General features: G+C 40.2%; 4 protein-coding genes across 4 annotated transcripts; 2 read left to right on the plus strand and 2 right to left on the minus strand.

Moving 5' to 3' along the window:
* Positions 1-4,459: 4,459 nt before the first annotated feature.
* Positions 4,460-6,759, minus strand: LOC135633565 (chaperone protein dnaJ 16-like). The gene is made up of 7 exons (XM_065143163.1): positions 6,682-6,759; positions 5,638-5,724; positions 5,421-5,529; positions 5,177-5,325; positions 5,029-5,082; positions 4,696-4,939; positions 4,460-4,597 (listed from the first exon to the last, which is right to left on the minus strand). Exons 1-6 carry the CDS (start codon positions 6,742-6,744, stop codon positions 4,703-4,705), a joined length of 699 nt encoding a protein of 232 aa, XP_064999235.1. The 5' UTR covers positions 6,745-6,759; the 3' UTR covers positions 4,460-4,597; positions 4,696-4,702.
* Positions 6,760-16,127: 9,368 nt separating this feature from the next.
* On the plus strand, positions 16,128-17,285 carry LOC135633857 (uncharacterized). Its single transcript, XM_065143810.1, has one exon. It carries the CDS (start codon positions 16,128-16,130, stop codon positions 17,283-17,285), a length of 1,158 nt encoding a protein of 385 aa, XP_064999882.1.
* A 4,111-nt stretch (positions 17,286-21,396) lies between these two features.
* On the plus strand, positions 21,397-23,394 carry LOC103978037 (cyclin-D2-1-like). The gene is made up of 6 exons (XM_009393742.3): positions 21,397-21,712; positions 21,815-21,901; positions 22,039-22,134; positions 22,205-22,406; positions 22,474-22,604; positions 22,713-23,394. Exons 1-6 carry the CDS (start codon positions 21,461-21,463, stop codon positions 22,848-22,850), a joined length of 906 nt encoding a protein of 301 aa, XP_009392017.2. The 5' UTR covers positions 21,397-21,460; the 3' UTR covers positions 22,851-23,394.
* Positions 23,395-26,387: 2,993 nt separating this feature from the next.
* On the minus strand, positions 26,388-27,476 carry LOC103977451 (uncharacterized). Its single transcript, XM_009392961.3, has 3 exons — positions 27,081-27,476; positions 26,839-26,999; positions 26,388-26,695 (listed from the first exon to the last, which is right to left on the minus strand). Exons 1-3 carry the CDS (start codon positions 27,343-27,345, stop codon positions 26,591-26,593), a joined length of 531 nt encoding a protein of 176 aa, XP_009391236.2. The 5' UTR covers positions 27,346-27,476; the 3' UTR covers positions 26,388-26,590.
* Positions 27,477-27,533: the final 57 nt, after the last annotated feature.

Here is a 27,533-nt window from a genome sequence, read left to right on the forward strand (position 1 = left end):
AACAATTGGGTTTATTAGACAGTGGCTTGATGATAGTGTCTTTCACCATGTTTCTACTGAAATTTCTGCATATTCTCTTTGGAAAAAATTGGAAAGTCTCTATGAAAGAAAAACAGCTGGCAACAAAGCTTTTTTGATCAGAAAACTTGTGAACCTAAAATATAGAGAGGGTGCTTCTATTGCTGAGCATTTGAATGAAATGCAGAGTATTATTAACCAGTTATCCTCTATGAAAATGTCTCTTGATGATGAGTTGCAGGCATTGTTACTTCTCAGTTCATTACCAGAAAGTTGGGAGACACTGGTGGTTTCCCTCAGTAATTCTGCGCCAGATGGTATTGCCACTATGAGTCAAGTAACAAGCAGTTTGTTGAATGAGGAGTTGAGAAGAAAGAGTTCAGCAACATCTCAGAATGATTCACAGTCACTTATCTCAGAGAACAGAGGAAGGTCAAAGTCCAGAAGCAGTTCACGTATGGGTAGGAGCAAGTCAAGATCAAGAAAAGATATTGTTTGCTATAACTGTGGTGAGAAAGGACATTACAAGAACCAATGTAAGCAACCTAAGAAGAACAAGAAAAAGGGAAAAGAAGTGGAGTCTACAGAATCAAAGGATAATACTACAGCTACAGTGCAGGGTGGTGATTATTTGATTTTGTCTCCTTCTGATGATATTTTTTCTTGTGTGTGTCAGGATCTTGAGTGGGTGATTGACACAGGTGCTTCTTATCATGCTACACCTCGGAGGGAGTTTTTTGCTACATACAGGTCTGGAAACTTTGGTGTTGTCAAGATGGGCAACTATGGCACAGCAGACATAATTAGCATGGGTGATATCCATTTAAAGACCAACCTTGGCTGCAAGTTGGTACTTAAGGATGTGAGACATGTGGTTGACTTGAGGCTGAATTTAATTTCAGTTGGAAGACTAGATGATGAAGACTATGAAAGCAGATTTCACAGAGGGCAATGGAAACTCAGTAAGGGTTCTCTTGTTATAGCTAATGGAAAGAAATGTCATACTTTGTACAGGTTGCAGGCTAAAGCTTATGGTGAGCAGTTAAATGCTACAGAGAAAGACTTCAGTATGGAGTTGTGGCATAGGCGATTGGGACACATGAGCGAGAAGGGGCTGCAAACTCTTTCCAAGAGAGAGGTATTACCAGATCTCAGAGGTATACATCTGAACCCTTATATTGATTGTTTAGCTGGTAAACAACATAGAGTTTCATTTGCTAGTGCTGCTTTGTCTAGAAAAATGCATGCCTTAGACCGTGTTTATACAGATGTATGTGGTCCTTTGAGGACAAAAACTCTTGGTGGATCTGTTGATGTTCTTGGTATAAGTGGTGCACTTTATTTTGTCACTTTTATAGATGATTTTTCTAGGAAAGTTTGGGCCTATGCTTTGAAGACCAAAGATCAGGTTATTAATGTCTTTAAAGAGTTTCATGCCAGGGTTGAAAGGGAGACAGAAAGAAAATTGAAATGCATAAGATCAGATAATGGTGGTGAGTATACAGGATTGTTTAATGACTATTGCAGGTCACATGGAATCCAACATGAGATGACAGTTCCTGGTACACCTCAGCATAATGCAATTGCAGAGAGGATGAACCGCACCATCATGGAAAAGATCAGATGTATGCTTTCACAGGCCAAGCTACCCAAAAGGTTTTGGGATGAGGCTTTGAGGACTGCAGTTGATGTGATCAACTTATCACCATGTACAGCCCTAGATGGTGATGTTGCAGAGCATGTATGGTCAGGGAAAGATGTTTCCTACAGGCATTTGAAAGTGTTTGGTTGTCGTGCATTTGCATATGTTCCAGATAATGAGAGGTCCAAGCTGGATGGTAAGTCTAAAGAATGTATTTTTCTTGGTTACTCACATGATCAGTTTGGTTACAGGCTTTGGGATCCAGAAAAGCAGAAGGTGTTCAGGAGCAGAGATGTGATCTTCTTTGAGGATCAAACCTTTGAGGATTTGAAGAAGAAGGCACCAGCCAAGACTTCTGCAGAAGGATTAGCAGATTGTGACCCAGTTACTCCTCCAGTATATCAGGGTGATGGGGGAGATATGCAGGAAGATGGTGTAGAACCTGATATTGATCTACCTGTAGGACATGTTGAGCAAGAAGAAGTAGGAGAGCAAGTTCCCGCAGAACCTCAGTTGAGAAGATCTTCTAGACAACGTCAACCTTCCAGAAGATACTCTACAGATGAGTATGTGATGCGTGATGCTTACTGATGCAGGTGAACCAGAGAGTTACCAGGAAGCAGTTGAGAGTGAGCAGAAAGAGAAGTGGTTAGCTGCTATGTAGGAAGAGATGGATGCTCTTCAGAAGAACCACACTTATGATTTGGTGCTGCTACCAAATGGAATGAAGGCCTTGAAGAACAAGTGGGTTTTTAGGTTGAAGACTCAAGAATATTGTTCTCAACCAAAGTACAAAGCTAGATTGGTTGTGAAAGGCTTTGGTCAAAAGAAAGGTATTGACTTTGAAGAGATATTTTCTCCTGTTGTTAAAATGTCTTCTATTCGTGTTGCTCTTGGTATTGCTGCTAGCCAGGACTTGGAGGTTGAGCAGTTAGATGTGAAGACAGCTTTCCTTCATGGTGATTTGGAGGAGGAAATTTATATGGAGCAACCAGAAGGCTTCAAAGTCAAAGGTAAAGATAATTTTGTCTGCAAGTTGAAGAAGAGCTTGTATGGGCTAAAGCAAGCTCCAAGACAGTGGTACAGAAAGTTTGATTCATTTATAACAGAAAATGGATACAAAAGAACGGCTTCAGATCATTGTGTGTACATCAAATGGTTTGGTGAGGATTTTATTATTCTCTTACTTTATGTTGATGACATGCTTATTCTTGGGAAAGATATGTCTAAAATTGACAGGTTGAAGAAGGAAATGAGTGAGTCTTTTGCAATGAAGGACATGGGGCCAGCAAAGCAAATACTAGGCATGCAGATTTCTCGTGACAGGAAAAACAAGAAGATTTGGTTGTCACAGGAGAAATACATCGAGAAGGTATTGGAAAGATTCAGTATGAGCAATGCTAAGCCAGTTGGTTCTCCTCTTGCAGGTCACTTCAAGTTGTGCTCAGAACAGAGTCCGTCAAGTGATGAGGAGAAGGAGAAAATGCAAAAGGTTCCTTATGCTTCAGCAGTTGGAAGTTTAATGTATGCAATGGTATGTACGAGGCCAGACATCGCATATGTAGTGGGTGTTACTAGTAGATTTCTTGCAAATCCAGGCAAAGAGCACTGGGCAGCGGTGAAGTGGATTTTTAGATATCTCAGAGGGAGCTCTAAGGTTTGTTTAAGCTTTGGAGGTGGACCACCTGTGTTGACAGGTTACACAGATGCAGATATGGCCAGAGATATAGATACGAGGAAGTCTACTTCAGGTTATGTACTTACTTTTGCAGGGGGAGCTGTGTCATGGCAATCCATGTTACAAAGGTGTATTGCTCTCTCCACCACAGAAGCAGAATATATTGCTGCTACAGAGGTATGCAAAGAAATGTTATGGATGAAAGAATTCTTACAAGAATTGGGGTTGAAACAAGAAAATTATGTGATGCATTGTGACAGCCAGAGTGCCATCCATTTGTGTAAGAACCCAATGTTTCATTCCAAGTCAAAGCATATAGATGTCAGATACCACTGGATTCGAAATGTATTTGAAGAGAAGCAGTTGCAGCTTCAGAAAATTCATACAGATGACAACGGAGCAGACATGTTAACGAAGACCTTACCAAAAGAAAGACAGGAGATATGCCGACAGGTGGTCGGCATGGCTTCACATTGAGGAGTCATGGGACAGCCTCCCTTATGGGCTGAAGGGGGAGGTTGTTGGGCTGATGGCCCATATTCAGCCCATGTGGGCTTTATCAGCCCACAGCCCACACCCTCTCTTAACCTAACCCTAATTAAGATTAGGAGGGTGTGGTGGCTGCGTTTTAGAGACAGATTAAGGCTATAAAAAGGCAGCAACAAGACAGATCTTTGAGACCACGAGATTCCAAAGAGAAGAAGGAGATCAAGGCAGAAAAGGAAGAGAAAGAAAGGGAAGAAGACAAGGACAACGCAGAGAGACTGTTCACAATCATCTAGCAGTGTTCTCATCTCAGGTTAGATCAAATCTACAGTAGACTCTTGCTGTGATTACTTGGGGAGGTTTTAGATATTGTGGGCAATGACGTGATCATTATATCCCAGTTATTCTCTTGTGGTTGTTGCTAGGGTTTTGGGCAAGAGATTGAGATTTGTATATTCATTATTCTCATAGTGGATTATCTCTAGTTTGCCCCGTGATTTTTACCCTTCACATTGAAAGGGTTTTCCACGTATATCTTGGTGTTCTGTTTGATTGTGTTTCCATTTTATTCCGCTGCGTATTTTGGTCTTCTAGTATTTGTTCCTATACAAAGGTTATTCCTCTTTTTATCCCCATCAGTTTGAACATTGATAATCTGTGGGCAAACAAATGATGAGAGAGCAAAAGAGAAATAAGATTAGAACAAAATATGTCTTTGGGAGGCTTCTGGTATGGATCCTCGATAATGTTTGGGATACTCTGAAAGATAAAACCTACACAACACCGAGAAAAGGATAAGGAAAACTAAGCACAAAGTCATGGAATCGAAGTGGGACAATGGACATTGACATAACTTAAAACAGTTGCTCACCATGTAATCAACACGCCTTCCTTTTGTCCACCTTCAAGTGAATCTTAAACCACTTCTTCCGCCTTGTCCGGTCCCTAGACTTCTTTTCATCCTTCGGCTTCTTTTCTATAGTTGGGCACTCTTCGTCACTTTTGGACCCATTGAAGGGACTGCTGATCTTGCTGCTACTTGAGTTTCTTTTTAAAGGTGAAATGGTGGTGTAGGAGGCATGAATAGTGTTCCTTTCCTTGAGCAGCTCATCGATCTGTAGCAGAAAATAATAACATATTTAGATCATAATATAAGCAGTTAAGAAATGGGGCTTTGCTCAGCAGTGTCAAATGGTGAACTCACTGCTTGCATTTCCTGTGCATACTTGTTGGTCATCTCTGTGAATCGGGCCAACACCTGTCAATCTCAGCATAGAGAAGCAGACTCGGATGAGCAAATGTCACCAAAAGTAAGTCACTATAGTAGCACCATCCAGGAGATGCACACAAACCTCTCTATATTCTGTCTCAAACTTAGACAACTCAGCCCTTTTGGTTAATATCTTTGCCTCCACATCCCGCAGTTTCTCCTTTTCAGCTGAAAACTGTTCGGCACACATAACTTCTATTGTGTAGTTTACACTTTTGAAGAAGTTGTCACCTTAAAAATTTTATTCAACAAGAATATGTAAGATATAAGCTACAAAGCTCTATGTTAAGAAGTCAGTCAAATATATTTGTAAATATACAACTTACCGTAGACAGCAAATACATGGGTGCCTGCTTTCAGTTCATTTACTTCACATGCTTGAAACCCATCCAATTTCTTGAAGAATTTAGCATCAGGATCTTTAGCAATCGCTATCTGGAGGTAAGAAACATAGGTAACCAAATAAAAAGTGCATCATTCAGTAACAATCACCTTGTTTGGTTACAGAGTCACTTGCACAGAATTTAAACCAGTTAACCTCACCGAATGGCTTTGATCAAACCGATACACAGGAAAGCAAAGAAAGAACATTCCAGCAGAAGTAACCCTTCCGGTTTTAGTGCTGTCTTCCTGCACCAGTCTGGTTGTCAGATGAATATATCACAAGCTAAATGTGATCACCTAAAATATAAACCACACAATTAAGGAAATGATAACAAGTTGGCAAGAATCCGAGGAGAATTACAGAGGGAGGAAATAGTTGCAACACAATTTTTTCAATTTTAAACAATTATTAGCTGATCCACAATATATACTATCTGCAAGAGGAAATGTTGGAACTTCTGAGAACCTCACAATTTGCATACCTCAAGCTCTAAAATATTGAGATCAGGATCAACCAATACAGATTAGGTATTTGGGATTGGTTTAAAATCAAACCAATAGTCAAAAGATTAATATAGTTTTCATATCGGTTACATTAATCAAAACTCTGAAACTCCATATTAGAGATAATGCAGCAGTTGATTTCAGTACAAGCAAATATTATTAATTTAAGCTGATGGACACTGATCCATATTAGGATTTATTTCTCTCATCCAGGCTGCATCCAACATAATAATTGGTAACTATCACTTGCTAAGGTCAAGTTAAATACATGACTCTCCCCAAGCCCGCATAGGTAGGAACCTCATGCAACATGCTGTCCTTTGTAAATCATGGAGCTACACATAAACAAGTAGGAAGTAAGATATTGTTCTTTCGTACACCAGATATCACACAAGGGCATCTGCTTTCTCTGTTAAAGCAACAGATTTTGATAATAAAAAGCATAAACAACAAAAGTTTGAGCTAAAAAATATGTACCGGTGATTGGAGGAGACAACTGAAACATATTGGATGCCAGACAAAGATAAAGGACACAAATAACAGAGATGATAAAGTAAAAGAAAAAGAATGCTATGTTGAACTCTCCACATGGTTGCATATGATCTCTTTTAGAACTAATCAAACAGTCGATACAACAAAAGAAAATTAACAAGAGGCAATATACTATTGTTAATAAATTCACCAACATGATATGCTTACTTGTAATGCAAGACTGAGTCCACCATTTTCTTCCTGCTCGAAGTACAATAGCTGCAAATACATTACAAAAAATATAGTAAGAATAAAATTCCAATTCCTTAAAAGACGCAATAAAATAGTAGAAGTAACCATCATCAATAAATTCCTAAAAAATAGTTCAACCCGCATAGCGCAAGCAAATAATCCATGAAGAGACAACTGGCTACCAATGCATATACATAGTTAGAGGTAAATTAACCTGGAACTTAAGTGAAGATGCATGGATTTGTTTTAACCTCTGTTCTGTTATGCGTCTTAGATGCTAGACTTATAATTGGATCCCTAAGGTAATGACAAGTCAAGATCTTAGATGATTTCGGTTCAAGAAGCGTAGATTCCAATCGATGTGTTCTAAAATGCGGTTTGTTTGGCAGGCAATCGGAGAATGAGGAGGAATTCGACGAGTTTCCAGGGATTCCGAGGTCGGCATGGCGGAAAACACTCGGAGACTCACAGTAGGTTACGCACTCGCTCCCAAGAAGCAGAAGAGCTTCATCCAGCCCTCGCTCGTCGACCTCTCACGCAAGCGGGGCGTAGATCTCGTTCCCATCGACACCACTCGGCCGCTCGCCGAACAGGGACCCTTTGATTGCGTGCTCCACAAGCTCCACGGCGAGGACTGGAAGGCCCAGCTTGACGGTTTCGCCACCAAGAACCCTGGCGTCCCCATCGTCGACCCTCCCCTCGCCATCACGCGCCTCCACAACCGCATCTCGATGCTCCAGGTCGTCTCCGAGCTGGACATCGTCAATGTAACCTCAGAGTATACACTTGTAATTGTCCAGAAGACGCATGTTAGCAGCAGATGTGACTAATTCTTGCCACAGAATGAAGGATGTACATCGTCAATGTAAGAACCAAAATGAACTAATTCTTGCTCAACCTACTTATTGCAGCCAATGGTCGGATCATCGTCAAGGCATCATTCAACTGTCTCCGTATCTTCTGTCACCTTGCGGTGACTGCCAACCGAACGCTTACGCTTCTTTGTCGTCGTTGCCGGTGGCGGAGCCTCCGGCCTCTTTTCCTTCCTTCTCATGAACGATGTTCCAGAAGAAATCCGTTAGAACTCCCTCATACGATGGCATTTTCGCAAACCCATGGAAGTAGTTAATGTCGATCACAAGGTAATGGGTGTGGAGGCGCGTGATGGCGAGGGGAGGGTCGACGATGGGGACGCCAGGGTTCTTGGTGGCGAAACCGTCAAGCTGGGCCTTCCAGTCCTCGCCGTGGAGCTTGTGGAGCAGGCAATCAAAGGGTCCCTGTTCGGCGAGCGGCCGAGTGGTGTCGATGGGAACGAGATCGACGCCCCGCTTGCGTGAGAGGTCGACGAGCGAGGGCTGGATGAAGCTCTTCTGCTTCTTGGGAGCGAGTGCGTAACCTACTGTGAATCTCCGAGTGTTTTCCGCCATGCCGACCTCGGAATCCCTGGAAACTCGTCGAATTCCTCCTCAGTCTCCGATTGCCTGCCAAACAAACCGCATTTTAGAACACATCGATTGGAATCTACGCTTCTTGAACCGAAATCATCGATTACCAAGAGCAGAACATGAAGTGAAGCGACCAAGAATTAGGGGTTATTACCCGGTTCTCGCGCTCCCAACACCAAAGCGAAGAAACAGAAGAGAGAAGGCAGTTAGCGAGAGAAACGGAAGGGGGGAGGGAAGCAAGAAGTGAGGGCTGGGGGCTTCATTTATAGCTCGACAAGTTGGCGTTGCAATCACTCGCGGTGCGTTCACGGCCCCTGATGGCGAAACCCCGCGGTGGGGATGTTTCTCCACTGACGGTGACAAGAACCCGGTCGCTCACTGCCTCACGCAGCGTGATGGCGAAAGTTGTTGCGGAATGCGGCGCTGGGCCACATGGCATGACGGGGCACTACCCAGAGTCGCGATCTCGGACGCGAAACGTTAGCTCTCCATCCGACGGCTGAGATCGCCCGCTGGAAAACCAACGGCTCAGAGCCCGCCAGCTCGAAGCGACGAGTGGCTAACGAGCAGTGAAGCGTGGCCGCCACGGAGCCATCCGTTGTCGCTTTAACGGACGTCGAAGAAGATAGCCGAGTAAGCATTTACTGGGTTTAGCAGACCGGAAGGCCCAATTATCGGCAACCAACGGCGTCCAATCTCAACAGTGATTCTCCCCCTCGTCGGCAGCTTAATCCTCCCCCACCGTCGCCGCCTCTCCATTCCTTCCCTCTCGCCATCCAATCCGCCTTCTCGTGCGATCTTGTCGGCGATTAGTAGCTGAAGGGTTCCTCGTGATGAGGGATGTGAAAGGATCCTTGGAGCACAGCATTGGACGGAGAGCGGAGCGGAGCCCCACAAGGTACGCCTCTTCCGCGCCCCATCGCCGTCCGGATCGGTTCGTCTTGTTCATGCTTGATAAGAACAAGACTCGTGCTTGTGATCGGGTCGGGGATTCTTGCACTCCACTTGTTTAGATCGGCTTAAGAATGATCACCGATGGAAACATTCTTCATCCAAATTGAACTTAGATTTTCTAGCAACTATGACATAAAGATGCATGGTTTTTCTTTGATGATATTTGATATTAAATTCCGCAACATAATTCGAATAGAAGAGTATTGGATTTTAGGGCTTTGTGTGTGTGTTTAAGTACAATAGATTAATTCCATTCTGGATTCTAATTCAAAAACACCCTAATTCAAAAATCAATCTTGTTGATCCCATTTAATTGATAAGCAGATAAAAGATCACTTGACCCGCCACAAAATATCTGAGATGTCTTCATTTACCTCTTCCGATATTCCTGTCCCTATTTCTGCAGGGACTCTGAGCACTTCTCAAAGTCTTATCACCATCAATGCTGCAGCACTCATTCCCTTCAAATTATCCAAAGGCGGCAATTACGCATCTTGGCGGGCACAACTTTCTAATCTTTTATTTGGCTATGATCTCTTAGGTTACGTTGATGGCTCTCTCCAGTGTCCACCTGAAATGATCAACATCCCAAGCGAACCCAATCCAGTGCCAAATCCAGCCCACCAACTATGGTTACGTCAAGATCGCCTCATCCTCCAAGCTATTCAAGCTTCCGTTGCTGGATCCATTGCCCCGTTGATATCCTCATGTACGACTGCTGCAGAAGCATGGTGCAAATTACAAACAACTTTGGCAAATCGCTCGCGTACTCGCATGCTCGGACTTCTCTCCAATCTGATGAAAATGAAACAAGAGGGAAGTACTATTGCTGATTATCTACAAAATATCAAAGTTATTATCGATGATTTAGCTTTGATAGGTCATTCTCTCAGCGATGAAGAAGTCCTAATCCATACCCTCAATGGCTTAGGAGGCGAGTACAAAGAACTGACAGCAGCACTTCGGGCACGTGACTCACCAATATCATTCGAAGAACTTTATGATAAGTTGATCGACTATGAGACGTACTTGAAGCGTGATGATAAGTTGCCCGAACCACCTATTACAGCTCAGGTCAATCAAAAATCCAAGAGGAAGAGCAACCAGTACAATAAGCACGTCAACAACGATTTGGCTAAGCTGCCTCCTAGCCTTATGGGGCCCAGACCAAACCCTCCTTACCCATATCAAGGTGGTAACTTTCATAATACTCAGCCGTCGCGTCCTGACTTCACAGGCCGCCAACGAGTTGTTTGCCAACTATGTGATAAAGTTGGACACTCCGCGAAAGTCTGTCGGTCTCGTCCCAGACTCCCTACTCCATCACAGTGGCCTCAGGCGAATTTCATGGCTACTCCAACTCCTACTCAACCTAATTGGATTGTGGATTCGGGTGCCTCTCATCACATCACCTCTGATCTTCAAAACTTGTCCATCCACAATAACTATGACGGAAATGAAGATATCATCATCGGTGACGGTAAAAGAATTCCTATTACTCATTCTGGTTCCTCAACGCTTAGTTCACTTACCACAACCTTTACACTCGATGATGTTTTGTGTGCACCTAACATTAAAAGAAACCTCATTTCCGTTTCTCAATTCTGTAAACAAAATAATACATCAATTGAATTCTTTCCTAACTTTTTTATTGTCAAGGATTTGAGCACGGGGGCATCCTTGGTCCAGGGCCAGAACAAAGACAACATTTATGAGTGGCCATCCACTTCACAAATTACCCTTCCTACTGCTCACTCCTCAATCGCAGCTCCGGTTGATGTATGGCATCGTCGTCTTGGTCATCCCTCCCCTTTTATTCAGCAAAAATTACTTTCTCGTTATTCTCTTCCTACCTTGAAAATCAATAGCACTATTAATCATTGTGATGCTTGTCTTTGCAATAAAAGTCATAAACTGCCTTTTGGGACAACCTCCATTTCTTGCTCTAAACCGTTTGAAATCATTTATACCGACGTGTGGGGCCCTGCCCCAATTCCTTCTTTTGACAAGTTTCGTTTTTATGTCATTTTTGTAGATTATTTTACTAAGTACACATGGTTATATCCTCTCCATCATAAGTCTGATGTTTCTACTGTATTTACCAACTTTCGAAAGTTGGTCGAGAATTTTTTTCAATCTTCCATTAAAACAGTTTACTCTGATGGTGGAGGCGAATATCAAGCCCTCACATCCTGTCTCTCTGCTTGTGGTATACAACACCTCAAGTCACCCCCATATACTCCCCAATTGGTTGGTTCTGCCGAACGCAAACATCGGCATATCGTTGAAACTGGTCTCTCCCTTCTACATCAAGCATCCATGCCACCATCTTTTTGGTCAGTAGCTTTTCAAACTGCAGTTTATCTCATTAATCGTATGCTCACTCCAGTCTTACAATACCAGTCACCATTTGAAAAATTATTCCACAAACTTCCAAACCTTCATAAACTTAGAGTTTTTGGCTGTTTATGTTATCCATGGCTCCGTCCCTATGCATCACATAAACTAACACCACGATCTAAGCCTTGCACTTTTATAGGCTACTCTCTTGAACATAATGCTTTTCGATGCTATGAACCCCAAACTAAAAAGGTCTTTATATCACGTCATGTTATCTTTGAGGAGTCTGTCTTTCCTTTTCAAAATAATCCTACCATGCAAACTACTCCGATAAACATACATCACTGGAATATCCCTCCGATCTCATCACACGAACCTCCAATGACACCGTCCAGTCCTTACTCTCAAGATTCACATACTACTATTACTCCAGTTCAACAGCTTCTCACTCCCTCTATTCCTACACTCCCTTCCTCACAAGTTTCTCCTATTAATGAAGTCATACCCTCGGCAACATTGCCACTGGCTTTACCTTCTCCTAGATCTAGTGACATTGTTGTGCCGACGGTTGACCCGGTCCATGACAGTGACTCGCCCTTGGCTATACCACCAACACAATCTACCACTTCCACCCCCCCTAGACATCCAATGACAACACGCTCCAAAAGTGGTATTTTCAAACCACGTCAAGTCCTTGACTTACATGCTATAACAAATTCTTCCACTGAGGCCAGTGAACCCACTACAATCACTCAAGCTCAAAAATCTTCTCACTGGCGTAAAGCCATGTGTGACGAATATGATGCTCTCCTCCATAACTCTACATGGACCTTAGTACCCTTTCATCACACACAAAATATCATCGGGTATAAATGGATCTTTCGAATTAAGCGGAACCCAGACGGATCCATTGCCAGATACAAAGCACGTCTAGTCGCCAAAGGGTTTCATCAACGACCTGGTGTCGACTTCACAGAGACATTTAGTCCCGTTGTTAAACCCACAACAATCCGTCTTATCCTGAGTTTGGCTATCTCAAAGGGCTGGCACATACGACAATTGGATGTTAACAATGCCTTTTTACAGGGGTCACTTACTGAAGATGTCTTTATGCAACAACCTCCTGGTTTTGTTCATCCTCAATATCCGAGGCATGTCTGCAAACTTCAAAAAGCTATTTATGGACTTCGTCAAGCTCCAAGGGCTTGGTATAACGAGCTTGGCTCGTTTTTGACTTCAATTGGCTTCATCAATTCAAAGTCTGATACCTCGTTATTCATTTGCCAGCACAATGGAAGCATAATATATCTTTTAGTATATGTGGATGATATTATTGTCACAGGAAATGATCCTTTGAAGACTCAGGCATTTCTAAAGCACTTGGCCGATCGATTCTCCCTCAAAGATCTAGGAACTTTAAGCTACTTTCTGGGAGTGGAAGCAACATTTACATCTTCAGGTCTCTTCCTATCACAAAGAAAGTATATTCAAGATTTATTATCAAAGGCAAACATGCAGGATGCGAAAGAGGTTACAACTCCTCTCTCTACCAGTGAATCACTTAAATTATGTGATGGAAGTCCTGCTACAGATTCGACTCAGTATCGACAAGTCCTTGGCTCCTTACAGTACTTGGCTCTCACCCGTCTAGATATTTCATTTGCCGTCAATAAGTTATCGCAATTCATGCATCGACCATCTACTACGCATTGGTCTGCGGTCAAACGAATTTTGCGGTATCTTAAAGGGACTCTTAATTATGGCATTTTTTTTCGCAAAAATACTTCACTCCATCTCCATGCCTTTGCTGATGCTGATTGGGCAGGGAACTTTGATGATAGAACATCTACGTCCGGATACATTGTCTTCCTTGGAGCTACTCCAATCAGTTGGAGTTCTAAAAAACAAAATACGGTTGCACGATCTACAACTGAAGCTGAATACCGTGCCGTCGCCACCGCCGCTGCTGAACTCAATTGGGTCACAAATTTGCTCAAGGAACTCAACGTCAACTCCACGGTTATTCCTACAATATATTGTGATAATATTGGTGCTACTTATTTATGTGCCAATCCAGTGTTCCATTCCCGCATGAAACACATAGCCATCGACTTCCATTTTGTACGAGATCAAGTTGCCAGACATCAACTCCGAGTTTCTCATGTACATACAGCAGATCAACTAGCCGACTCACTCACAAAGCCTCTCGCCCGTAAACTATTTTCATCTCATCGATGGAAGCTCAATCTTGCGGGGGCATGATAAGCAGATAAGATTTCCTCAAGGCAGTTGAGGAAATCTCTCAGCAGTTGAGAAAAATCCTCCATGCTGAATGTGTATAACCTCCCTACTGAGTGTGTATAAATGGCTGTCAAGAACTCACTATCAAAATGTATTAGGCAATTATATCTTATACATTTCATAGTTTCTTCTACAATTTCTATCTTTCTATCTTCTTCGCTTAATTTCTATCATTAATTGTTAAAAAGTTCCAATTAATGTCATCGGTCTCGATTGATTTATAATTGATCTTGTAGATCAGTCAGAGGTTCGACTATACTGGGAAAACACAATTTTAGCCTGTGATGTCAAAGGCAATGTGAAGGATAAAACTTTATTTTATTTAGTGATTTCTCTCGAATAAGATTGTCGTGGCTTCTGAGAGATTGTTCTCTTGTGGCTTTCAATTTCTCATACGTCTTAGAGGGACCATTACATTTTTTCCAAAAAAGCATTCATTTTATATATTTACAGGTATAAAAGCATTTAGTCACCTTTTTGGTTTCATCTCTTAATAAATATTTGCACTCAACTCAATTAATATTTCATTTATTTGTTTTTTCATAGTTAAAAAAAAGTACCAAATAATAACCAAACCAAAGAGCTTTGTCCAGTTGTCAAAAGCCTTACTGAATTAGCATATCTGGTTTTATTGTTCCATGAATTGACAATTTCATCGAATCTGCTAACAAAGTTACATAGCTACAAGGCTTTTCTCATGTGATTGGGAGCTATATTTTTGCTACATGCGAATTAAATATAACATAATCAGTACCTATGAGATCGATAGGTACACTTTACGGTTTTGATTTCGGTCAGTTACTTATGAATTAGATTTTCTACTAAGTAACTGAAATGTCAGTTACTTATGAATTAGTTCGGACGGTTCGGTCAGTTACTAACTGACATTTCTTGTCAGTTTCTTTACGGTTATGATTTCTGTCAGTTACTTTGAGTAGCCACCACAACATCTTCAACCGGTTGGGTCAGTTACGGTTATGATACCAAATTCAAAGGAATGACACTTGCAATGGCCTGGGTATCAATCATTTGTCACGATAATTACTACTTCCAAATCTCTTGGTGACATAGTAAACTTATATTTTGGTGGATGGATAACCCACGAAAAATTTTGGAACCCAATCTGTATGTCCAAGAGTTACTTATATTAAATTACAACTAACATATCAATAAAAACACATAAAATATATTTATTGTCTTTACCTAGTAATATGATTTATGATGTCTATGCTTCATAAATATAACAAATAATATATTTATTAATTTTTAAAATTAAAGTAGATATTTTTAAAAAATATTATTTTTAATGTTCTACGAAATGTTTGTTAAGTATGCATATGCATTAATGTTTACTTTAAGCATATTTTGTAGCGAAAATATATGATCTTTCGATGAAACAAGCCTAAGACTATATATGTATGTATGTATGTCTGTATGTACTTATATATATAAATATACATATATATACATATACATATATATATATATACATATATATATATATATACATATATACATATACATATATATATATATACATATATACATATATATATATATACATATATATATACATATATACATATATATATATATACATATATATATACATATACATATATACATATACATATATATACATATATACATATATACATATACATATATATATATATATATATATATATATATATGTATGTATGTATACATACATATATGTATATGTATATATATACACACACACAAATATATATATATATATATATATATTCAAAATATATATTTTCTTAAATGTTCTCCATTTAAGAAATAAACATTCAAATAGTTTGAATTTTATACGAGTTACAGTGTTTTTCCAATATGGATACAGTCTTTAAACATGCTTTCAAAAATATTATAACTCTATTACAAAATAATATAAAATAGGAAAACTAAACTGAAAAATATGAATGAATACTTATGATTCCTTTACTAGGTATAGGAATCAACCTCATAAAATAAATTTATACTAAGTTACTGTGTTTTCAGCAATACTAAGAAAACACTGTAACATAGAAAAAAAAAAAACTATTGTTGGGGGTAGGAAAAAGGAGAAAAAAAATTAAGTAGGTGAAGATATATTTGAAATTAGAGTAAGTAAGGGTGTTGTTAGAAAAATATGAAAAAATAATAAAGAGTTTTTTTTTCTGGAAAATCTCCCATTTCCATATAATGTGTCCTCCTTAAACATGGCATTCGGTCCTCAAAGCATTTCTCTCATTCAAACAAGGATATTTGGAGTTTGGTACCTTAGTACTATGAGATTCCAAATCTTTCTGGCTTTACAAATATCCTTCCCTCTTACTCTACATAAAGGGAGAGTCATAGTCCACCTTCCCTTCCATGGCTTATATGCTGAAGAACACCAGGAGTATCGACTTCGTGGGTCGGGAGAAGCTCCGGAAAAGATGTCCCCTTCATGATGATTTGATTGCCGAGATCCTCTCCTACCTCCCGGCGAAGACCTTCGTTAGGCTCCTCTCTGTTTGCAAGACCTTCCACCAATTGTCGTTCGACTACCATTTCCACCTTTTGCAGTCGTACCACAACACGACCGTCTCCGGCTTCTTAGTCGAGTATCATGGCACCAACCTATCCCTCCTCAAAGTTGACCCCTGCACCGGCGTGCCCAAAAGCAGCCTCGAATTTCTTAGGAATAGCAACGCCACAATCCTCGGGTCTGCCGGTGGCCTCATCTTCGTCTTGCATGGGAACGAGGGATCGTCCGATGCTACTGCTAGTAGCATATTTGTCTACAACCCAGCTCGTAGAACTCGGTGTCGTCTCCCCACCCCATCGGGCGTGCGTTTGATGGGTGGCATCGCGGTGAAGTTCATGGACGATAGTGACGTGGTGACAGAAGACTACAAGCTGGTCTACCTCTCGCCGACCTGGGAATGGAGCTTGTTGCACCACTGCCGGGTCTACGACTCAGCGACTAGGGCATGGACGATGGACAAGGAGCTCAACCTGGGAGCGAGGGAACTAAACTACGAGCATCCGGTGGTCTGCGGAGATGTTATATTCTGGGCATCAGACTGGCGTTCGCGCACGAAGGTTGACCCGTACGTCGTCGCCTTCGATGTGAGAGAGGAGTGCACACAAATCATCCATCTACCGAAAGAAGCAGCCATCTGCTGCGACGACACAATTGAGATAGCTAAGTGGGAGGGGAACTCGTTGTGCCTGATCCATTACCGCATGCTTTCTTGTGGGTTCACTCTGTGGCTGCTGAGGAAGGCGAGAGACGGTGCGACAGGATGGGTGAAGGCAAATGAGATAAGCTTGGCCGAGATGGGGCTCAAGAATAGATGCTTCGTAAGCTCCGTTATGCTGTGTGAGGTGGCAAAGACGGTGCTACTTGTTTTCACCATCACTAACAAGGCATACAGCTACGATTTGAAGGATGGAGAACTCAGAAACCTGGGATTGTGTTACCCCAGGTTGATCCCTTACTCTAATACGCTTCGGCCATGCGGCCAGCAAGAGGAGCTGTTGTGAGCAATCTGAAGAAGACTTTTCCTTTTCCCTCTTTTTCTGCTTCTGCTATATAATAGTATCATATCCTCGGATGAACCTTTTATTGAGTAATGTGCAAAGATATATGAATGTAATTACTGGGATTTATGAGAGAGATGAAGATTTACACACTCAGTTCAAAAGAATCACACACCGTCTTAAAATTTTAAATTATATAATAATGATGAGTTTACGTGAAACTGATTAGGATTAACATGCATTAGACTGGATACCAACTCAACTAAGAAGCTTAGGCTTTATCCAATATATATCACTCAGATTCTTTTACTCTATTTCTTATTCTCTTTCTATCCCTCTAATATCATTATTTATTTTAATATTAACTAAACTATCTACTAGAGGAAAATATCATTGACGTCTTAGTTAACTAACGTGATATGATCCCAACCCATGTTTGTAGGAATATTCAAGATTTCTCTTAGACGGAAATACTGAGCTCCTGTAATGAAAATATCATCATCTGGAGATGAAAATACTATGCTCTCGAGGTATCACATACACAAAGATCAAGGTCGAAAGGAGTTTCATCACTCTAATGCTTTAGTTAATAATATGAGGTCCTGGTTTAAAGTATTTTTTTATACCTTAGATAAGAATGAAGCTTGTGATTGTCTTTCTTATCACGATAAATGAGAAGAAGATTTTTATTTTCTTGCTTTGAATCTTCCTCACATAGATAATGATGACTTGGATCTCACGTGGTAATCACATGTTAGCCGATAATAGATTCACTATCATATATTGCAAGAACAAGCTAAATAATATTGACCACATGATTCTATTTTCATTTGGTTACGAAGAACGTCTAGCATATTTTCTCTATCATTATTTAGGAAATCGAAAGTTATTGTATAGAAGTCATCCCGATAGAGTTACAACCTTTTTGACGTAAAAATTGTCTTACATTTCTCTCAACCTGATTAAAAAAATACTTTAGGCATCCAAGTCATAGACGAAAATAAACAATAATAGCTAGAAAGACATAATTTATTAGAGAGGCCCTACCAACTTGGAATAGACAATTATCCTTCCAATTATAAGTTATTATTGAATTTATTAAATTTTGCGATCAAAATCAGCTATAGGCATTTTATGGGGAGCAATCATGCTCCTTGTATATACGAGAAAAATTTCCTTCTTTAATATTTAATTGTCTCTACATTTCATCTCTTATATTTTTTCTAGTAAATCTATAAAAAAATTTAGATTTATTAACATTATATCTTAATATTTTTAGATTCTCATACCTTTGGAATGTCTCAAATTTGGTTCCAAAAAATTTCTTGGTAGGTCTAAAAGAGAAGAATATCATTAGCATAGGTAAGATGATAAATATTAAATTTATGCTTCAAATTGATGAGAGATAATTGTCCATCATCATACGAACATGATTTAGCATTTAAGTTACGACTCGGACAACAATGATATAAATATAATGGAAAAAGGCTCCCCTTGTTTAATACCTCTCTTATGTCTAAAATCATTAATGATACAAACATATTAAGCCATGATATACAAGTTTGAATCTAAGAGATAAATAGGTTGGGAAAATTGAGGAAAGAGTTATAGATAATATTTTGGCTAGTTATGTCTAAAATCATTAATGATACAAACATATTAAGCCATGATATAAATAAGTTGGGGAAATTGAGGAAAGAGTTCTAAAACATGGCTGAATGCTTTCTAAGATAATTTATCATAATTTTTTTCAATATCAATTTTAATCAACAGCACTTTTATCCTTGGATTTATAGATAATATTTTGGAGATAATTTGAGGAAGAAATTTTTTTGTACAATTGGTTAAGAACTTAGGAAGAATCTTATAGTTTATATTGCAGAATAATATTGGTTAAAAACCACTTATTGAGTTTAGGAGTCTTAGATCTAAGAAAGTTAAAAAAAAAAGTTTTAACCCAATCACCATGAAACATACACTTATCATAGAAATGATGAAAAACTATAATCATTTGGTCCACTATGGTACCTCATGTCCTATAAAAGAATTCAACCATTTTACCAAATCTCATGGACCTCAAAACATTCCAAATAAACTTTGGGCTGATTTGAGGAAAATATTTATTTTAATTAATTATATATTTTAAATTGAGCACCAAATACAAAATATCAATCATTCAAGACAATGTTCTTTAATTTCAATAAAACTAGAAAGTTATAGTGTGGTGTGAGAGTACATGGATTTGTTACGCTGTGCGATACACATATATACTATAACGTATGGTGTAGAAATGTATATATGTATTATGATGTGTGATATAAGAGTACTTGTATATACTATGACGTATAGTTTAAAACCGCATGTATATATTATGACTTGCAATATGGAGATGCACGTATAGGTCAGGATAATGTGTAGTGTAAGAATGCACATATATATATATATATATATATGTTATGATATGGAGGAGTATAGGAGGCCAAGTATATATTATGTTTCTTATATGTGCGTATAAATATTTTAAATTATTTTAAAATAAAAAATTACTTATTTATTATACTATATAGTATGGTTATGCTTGTTAAAGAAGTAATAGGAATGTCTTATATCGATGGTTTCGAAATATTATATACATGATATAATATATACTTACCTAAATAAAACCATAGAGGTTTATACCAACCAAGTGATTACTCATTATAGATATCATTTTATAGATACGGATACGAAGTGAGCACGTGCGAGTTTATACTAATGCTCAAATATAGACGATAACTTATGAATATTTTTATGTGTATAAATTTTGGATATATATTATATATATATTATTAGATGTTATTATATACAAGTATCAAAATCATTATATAAATTTTATTATTATTTTATTTAATAAATTAATATATTTTACTTTTAAAATTATCCTTTTTTTGTTATAATTCATATTTTAGTTATACATGCAACATATAAGTAGAACTAGGATTAGTATTTTACACAATCATCATGCCCGGAAGAAGTGACAATGATTCACTCAACCATCATGGCAGAATTCTACAGTAATTATCATGATATTTAAAAAATAAGCTTGATTACTCCTTCTAATTCACAATAATCTATTTTCCTTATATTTTGAGAGTATTGGATTCACGGAAGTCCTTATTACTATGAGATAATGATCATTGGTCCCTTAAATACGATGGAAGAGAAGGGGATGTCTCCAGTCTATGTATACATATTTAATGTGTTTCTGCAGGCAAAGATAACACGATGAGATCAGACTTCTCCTTTTCCTCTCCTGTAAATTACGACTCCCATGCTTCTTTGTACCTCAAGCCTGACAGCATCTCAAGGCAAGCCACAAGCAACTAAGATTTGTCTGATTCCCATATATAAAACTGAGATTTGTCTGCTGCATTAAAGACTGATAAGACACGACTTAGCTTTGTCAGTTTGACCATTGCCTGAAGCTGTTTACACCACAGAGTTGTTTATCATCTATCCAACCATTCGCCCAAGGCAGTAGAAACTGTTGTGTTAGATACTTGCACCACAAAACCATTGCCTCTGCCAGCAATTGTAGCCACTTGTCCTTCTTTACCATGAACGCTCTGATGATTCTTTGTAGAGAGGAGTGGTAAAAGTTATTTGATGAGAATTCCATCTCTCATTCTATCGTTATATAATTGGAATCAGATCGGGTCCGATCATTATGATTTGAGAAGATAAAGCTGGATAAGTGACAGTGTCTGTGGGTCACATTTTTAGATCCGTAGATCTCTGCATGAGGGTCTCTGATGGTGTTTTGGATGCTTGCTAATTGATGTGACCAACTCAACAGATTCTTCCTTTCATGTCCATCATCGTCATGTTACAAATCGAAAAGATTAAGCTATCTTATCTCGATTCTTTGTGCCTATTTCCACACTTCGCAGCGTTACATGAGTCATTTAAGCGCAGAGAGAGAGAGAGAGAGAGAGAGAGAGAGAGAGAGTATGCTCATACCACTGTGAGAAGCCACACTCACTTCTTTTCTCTCTCCACTTATCTTTCTGGTATCATATAAATATAACCTCAACGGATGGTGCTCCGAGTTCCATTTCAGACAATACCATCCCTCTCCCTCTCTCTCTCTCTGTGGAGGAAGGGGATGGAGAAGCTATGAAGATTCATGTTAAGAGACCATGCAGCTCACACACTACAAAGACTTGGGCTCCTGCAGCGACCTGCTGTGCGACGAGGACGCCAGCGACCTGGCGGACGACTCGCCGGATCGATCCAGGGATGCCGAGTTCCCGGACGACTCGGACGAGTCCATCGCCGGGTTCATAGAGGGCGAGGCGGACTACACGCCCGGGTTCGACTACCCGGCTCGGTTCCGGTCCAACTCGCTCGACTCGACCTCCCGCCGGGAGGCAGTCGCCTGGATTCTCAAGGTGGGAATCAGCCGGCGCACGTTAGACCCCAGATGCCTGTCTTTTCTACCTTGCGCTCCTCCGCTCTGACGGACGTCAAACATTTCGTTTGTTTCTTTTCAGGTGAGTGCATACTACCGTTTTCAAGATCTAACGTCGTACCTCGCCGTCAACTACATGGACCGGTTCCTTGCTTCTCACCGTTTACCGGTAAGATGATCACACCGTTCCGAACTCCCCATCACCGTCCGATCGTGATCGGATGGTTGTCGAAATGCTGTGAGCTTCTATAACGGAAATGTCCTGCATTTGACTCGTAAGAGATTGGTTGCATTCCGTTGCTGCAGCAAAATGTGTGGGCTCTGCAACTCTTATCAGTGGCTTCCCTGTCGCTGGCTGCAAAGATGGAGGAGACATTAGTGCCTACCCTTTTGGATTTGCAGGTACTTGACCTCTAATCACTGTTGCAGTCTTCACTTCCATGTACGTCTTTAGCTTTGAGATGTTGATTAGATTGAAGGCGCCGAGTTCGTCTTCGAGCCTCGAACGATACGAAGGATGGAGCTGCTTGTGCTCGGCGCCTTGGATTGGAGGCTTCGATCTGTAACGCCCTTCACTTACATGGATTTTTTCGCCTGCAAACTCGATCCATCAGGGAAATCTGCAACGTATTTGATTTCATGTGCCTCGAGCATTATATTAGCAACATTGCATGGTAACACCCAATGTCTTCTTTTCTTCTTCTTCTTCTTCTTCTCGGACTGAAACATGCAATGTCTCAGATATCGAGTTCTTGAGTCACTGCCCATCGTCGCTTGCTGCAGCAGCCATTATTCGTGCAGCTGAGGATGTTGCAGATCTAGCTTTGATCGATGCAGGGATTGCAGTGTCATGGTGCATTGGACTAACCGAGGTAATCTCAAAGCTAATATTTCATGCTGAAGATAAAAGTTCTTTACTCTAAGCCAATGGTGAGTGGTGTTGTGAAGAAGCCATGAGATGCCTGTGCATGTTTTCGTAGGATGGGATTGGCAACTGCTACAGATTGATGCGAAGAGTTGCAGAGGGTGCTATGTCGAAGAACCCTCTGGTCAACATGGGGTCAAGGGTCTCACCTGCTTCTCTCCCCCCTGCTAAAAGAAGAAAGATGAGAGCATAGGTGGGAGGATAAGCTAAGCTTGCTAAGAGTTATCATGTAATTTCTTATTGGTCTTTGTTCAGATTCCTCAGTATTTAGAGAGGAGATTAGGTTTCTTCAACAGTGTGTGTAGGATTTGGCTATTTGTGAAAGCCATGATTGAATGCAGAGAGTTGCAGATTCCCAATGGAGGGGGATCTGCCATTCTTCTTCTTTATGGTGGAGTGTGTGCTTGTTGTTAGTGGAAGCGAGTGGGGGCTATTGACATCAATGCCTGCATTCAGTGAGCCAGATGGTGTGTCTTTTTAGGGCCATCGGAAGAAATGAGATGACACTCAATTCGAGCAGCTTCAACTCTCAAAACGTTCCACAGCTTTCTGGTCAACCGGTCAACATTCTCCCTAACCTCATCAATGTGTCTTCCATGGACACATGCTATGTTTTCTTATTGTATTGATTCACCTTAGTTTATGTTGTGTGATTTGAGTGTCACGCATAGCAGTCAAAAGATGAGACAGCCATCAGATTTCGGGCTGCAGCTCTTTAAATAAGAAGTATTCAAATAGACTCTTCTGTGCTTTAAGATTGTCCATGCAAATTAAAATACAATCAGAGATTTTATATTGGTTCATACAATTGCATGCATAGTATCCTCAATGAGTTGTATAATCCTCCTCTCCCTCTCTCTCTCTCTCTCTCTCTCTCTCTCTAATAATATACATTAGCTGCAGGATGAGAAACTCCATTTGCCACCCTAATCAGCACAACCAGCTTTCCTCCTTGATATCAGTAAGTAATCATGTTTGAGTTGACCATTGGTCATATCCAACTCAGTGACCACTAAAAGAAGAGTTAGAGGTGGTCAAAAGATACGGATCACTTCAACATAATTAAACTAGTTTAAATAATCCAAACTATCAAATGTTTCAGCCACCAAATTCAACTCAGAACTGCACTCAATCTTGGATGGAAGAACATGTAGTTCCCATGTCTTGTGTTATTTCTTCTCCTTCAACAAAGCCTGAATCTTCTCTTTTGAGGTGTGAGAAAGATGATCTGCGACAATCCAGGGTGTGATCATGATGGTAGTGGATGAGAGAAGCACAACCAAGGGAGAGTCATTTGCCCAACAAGCGCACAGCTTTTGCTCTCTTCAATTCACTTGTGCTCAAAAGGAGAATGCTTTTGTTGCACAGGTGGCCTCAGGTTTGATTGGAATATGCCCACCCTCCTACATTTACGGCAGTCTTAGTTCCTGTTCTGCTGCTAACAAATCTATTTTGGTCATGGGACCTTTGCCAGTGTTCACGAGCTTCAAAGCTGCTCTCATGGCAAGGTTGCTTGCAGGTTGCAGCTGCCTTCAATTTGCTGATGGTGCTCAGTTAGTAGGGTGATACAAATGAACCCAATTTGCAGAGTCTTCAAGTCATTATGATGCAAGCAATAAAACAGGATATAATTCAACAGAGAAATCAGAGAAACCAATCCCCTTAAAATCTCCATTTTGTTGAATCTCTATTGTAGTTGAACTCATGCAATAGATCATGTCTGAATTGCCATAGAGAGCAGCATTCATCTTAAAAGCAAAGCAAAAAAAACCCAAATGCAGAATTCCAGATCATGTCTGAAAAGCAGTACTATCAGAGAATTTATTAGTCCAGTGAGAGAATCTGCCTTTGTATGATTAACCGTGTCATTGATTCCTGATTAATCTTGATGCTGAACCAGGAAAAAGCATGGAAGGATCTCTTACTTCTATGTACTGAGCAGCACAGAGTGTCAAGTAACAGAGAGAAGCATCCAATGTGGATGCTTCTCTTTTCACCTCTTTCTTTATCCGCTTTGCTTTCACCATCTCACACGCTCTCTTTCTCTCTTTTACCTCAGCGAGACAACTATGAACAACCCCAAAAGCCGAAGACCCTTCACCTCCCACACCAAAAGGAAAAGAGTGTCGGAGCATGAAATGTCCAAATGTGCTGCCTCTTTACCACTTTTCACTCTCAATGGATCTTTGCTCAAATATGGCCATCAGCTCACTGGGTTGCAGCTTTTGGCTCTGATTCTTTTGGTTGCAAGATCTAGCTCATTGTTCTTCTTTTTCCCTTTTGTTGGGAAAACAATGGTTGGATCATGTTGTTGATGTTGAGCAATGGAGACAAAAGTTAGAATGATATCGGAATATAAAGATACAGTTTGATGTTCCTTTTTGAGATGATTCTCCACAGATAGAGTTTGCTATAGATCGAGTCTTTTCCTAAAAACTTAATCTTATCAAGACATATGAGTTCGGATCCTAAGTCTATCTCTCTATTTCATCTGAAACTTAATATTTTGTATAATGTTTTCTCTCAAATTTATCTTGCATCATATACTTGGATTCAGCTTCATGTACCAAATCTAATTCCACCTGTGAATGAGGCACATTAGATTCTTTCTTGCATCAACAATAATAACCATAATCCACACCTTGCACACATATTTCTTCAAACTATTCAAACAAGTTTATAGGAGCTCCATTAGTTGGAACTATAATTCTTTGTGTCTACTTTCGAATCAAGCAAGATGGGGATAAAGTTCTTGTGCTCAATCATCAGGAGCCACCACCTACTCAGCTTTTCTGTGGTTTCATGGTGGTATGCATATGCAAATGCCAAAAACACTTTGATGAGCAAAAGTTTGAAGATCATGCATATTTAACTTCAAGCTCAAGAACAAAAGCAATTCACTAGGATTTTATTCCAACATCACAAAGGTTCTAGCAATGGCAGTGCAAAGTAATCTTGATCAAAGCATGATATGTGAACATACTTGGGAAAGCTGTAAGTTAGAATCATGTCATGCTCATGGAATCTGGAATAGCAACCTGCAGTGAAAGTTTAAGAATCAAATTCTTGTATATGATATCCCTTGATCTGAATCAGTATCCATGATACAGGAGCACCAGCTATGAACAGAGCTACAACACTTCACAAGGCCTGGCCTTTAATTCACTTTGGATCTTCTATAGATTTTACTTCATCAAGTATAACCTAGTGATAAATAATAATTTTTTTATTTTCATTGAGGATTTTTTTTCTTCTGAAACTATAACAGATTCTAAAATGAATCAATTGCTGAGAAGGAACAAAGCAGCAGGTAGATCTAGTTGATATCATCTTTCCCTTTTCTTTTCTTTTGTTACAGATTTGACAAAGTCATAATTCCTTTGGGAATGTATTAGATGAAAGCAATCATTCTTTGAGGATTGATGTTCTTCAGACCAGAACAATCTTGCTTCATGATTTATATATATTACATTTCTGCAGTAGATTTATCCTTGATTATGTTGTCTGGGATATGCTTTTCATCCATGTCTGCTAAATCATTGAAATCATGGGAGCATGATTTTGCAATTTGAGGAACATGAAGTTCCTTTGCAGAAATATCATCTCTCATTTAGGTGAAGAATTATGCCAACTAGGAAAGAGATATATATATATATATATATATATTGAGGATGTTAGGTCATGTTCTTCCTAAGATTTCCACTGCAAATGCTGTTGCAAGTCAACCAAGTTTGCAGTAAATTTGATTGCATGCCTAAACTTTGGCATGGAAGATGTGGCTGTAAAGCTAATGCACAGATCATAAGATTGAGATCAGCTTGTCTATCATGAATTCCAATACCATCAGAACACAAACCACTTGAAGAATCATATGAAACATCTCATCTCATGTTCTGAGATCAGAGAGGAAAGCCTTTTCACATCAGTGATCGATCAGCTTCCAGTTTCTGCAATGATCTGCAGTGAAGGGCGCCAATGTCGAGGCCTCGCTGCTGACTGCTTGCTGGTCTTATGTCCATCCCTCTCCTGCTTTGCTACCTGAAAAATTCCATCACTGCGATCACTCTGCTACTGATTCATCTCGATGTATGGAGAAGAAAACATTCTCTCATGAACTATACATTGTGCTCGAATTCTCTCCTCTAGCCTGATCGAACTGCCATTGATTGAACAGGATGTACCTGATCTGTGATTTCTGAGTCCTCCTTGTCTTCTCCATCTTTACCCACGTGAACGACCTCATCATCTGTTCCAATCCTCTGCTGCTGCTGTCTCTCCATCAGTTCAGCCTGTCTCTTCTTCATCTTCTCGATCTTCCTTGCCTGGATAGCCTTCATGACCTCTGAGTCAAAGAATTCAGATAAGAGATGTACATGATTCGATCACTGTGACAAGCTTCGGAAGCTAAATGGTGATCAAGAACCTTGGGAGGTGATGAGCCGATACACTTGGCCGAGCAAGAGGGTGTCCGTGGCCTTGAGGAGCCTCACCCGGGTTAGCCGGAGGGTGCCGCCGCCGTTGCCGTCCAGCTTCTCCTCCGGGACGTAGAGGGTGATGAGGGCCACGTAATAGCCTGGGTTGTTCTTCATGACCTCCGACGCACTCGTGGGCCAATAGAGCCTCTCCGCTCTGCCTCCGGGGTGTTGGATCACCACCGCCGCTGCATCCGTCACCTGACAGTTCCCCATTCCTCCTCCTTGTCTCTTTGTTGGTGCTGATGGCGGTGGCCACAGCGATGAGAGTTATGGAAGACGAGGCTTCAGCCGGCTACAGTCGCCATTTGGTGGACGGTGTTGCTCGGAGTTGATGATGATACGGTGGAGGAGTGCGCGGTGTTATTATGGAGGAGAGGGTGACGGCGGGCCCAATGGAGCAA

The sequence above is a fragment of the Musa acuminata genome, chromosome BXJ3-3, assembly GCF_036884655.1.
Source record: "Musa acuminata AAA Group cultivar baxijiao chromosome BXJ3-3, Cavendish_Baxijiao_AAA, whole genome shotgun sequence".
NCBI classification, from domain to species: Eukaryota; Viridiplantae; Streptophyta; class Magnoliopsida; order Zingiberales; family Musaceae; genus Musa; species Musa acuminata.

Bases quoted from the DNA above. Each gene is read 5' to 3' on its own strand.
- LOC135633565 (XM_065143163.1), bottom strand. From the start codon at position 6,744: ATGTATTTGCAGCTATTGTACTTCGAGCAGGAAGAAAATGGTGGACTC. The intron at 5,326-5,420 runs GTAAGTTGTATA...AAAATTTTTAAG, and splicing joins CCATGTATTTGCTGTCTACG to GTGACAACTTCTTCAAAAGT. The intron at 5,083-5,176 runs GTTTGTGTGCAT...TGAGATTGACAG, and splicing joins TTGAGACAGAATATAGAGAG to GTGTTGGCCCGATTCACAGA.
- LOC135633857 (XM_065143810.1), top strand. From the start codon at position 16,128: ATGGCTTATATGCTGAAGAACACCAGGAGTATCGACTTCGTGGGTCGG.
- LOC103978037 (XM_009393742.3), top strand. From the start codon at position 21,461: ATGCAGCTCACACACTACAAAGACTTGGGCTCCTGCAGCGACCTGCTG. The intron at 22,135-22,204 runs GTACTTGACCTC...GATGTTGATTAG, and splicing joins CTACCCTTTTGGATTTGCAG to ATTGAAGGCGCCGAGTTCGT. The intron at 22,407-22,473 runs GTAACACCCAAT...GCAATGTCTCAG, and splicing joins TATATTAGCAACATTGCATG to ATATCGAGTTCTTGAGTCAC.
- LOC103977451 (XM_009392961.3), bottom strand. From the start codon at position 27,345: ATGGGGAACTGTCAGGTGACGGATGCAGCGGCGGTGGTGATCCAACAC. The intron at 27,000-27,080 runs GTTCTTGATCAC...TCTTTGACTCAG, and splicing joins TCGGCTCATCACCTCCCAAG to AGGTCATGAAGGCTATCCAG. The intron at 26,696-26,838 runs GTACATCCTGTT...GGAATTTTTCAG, and splicing joins ACTCAGAAATCACAGATCAG to GTAGCAAAGCAGGAGAGGGA.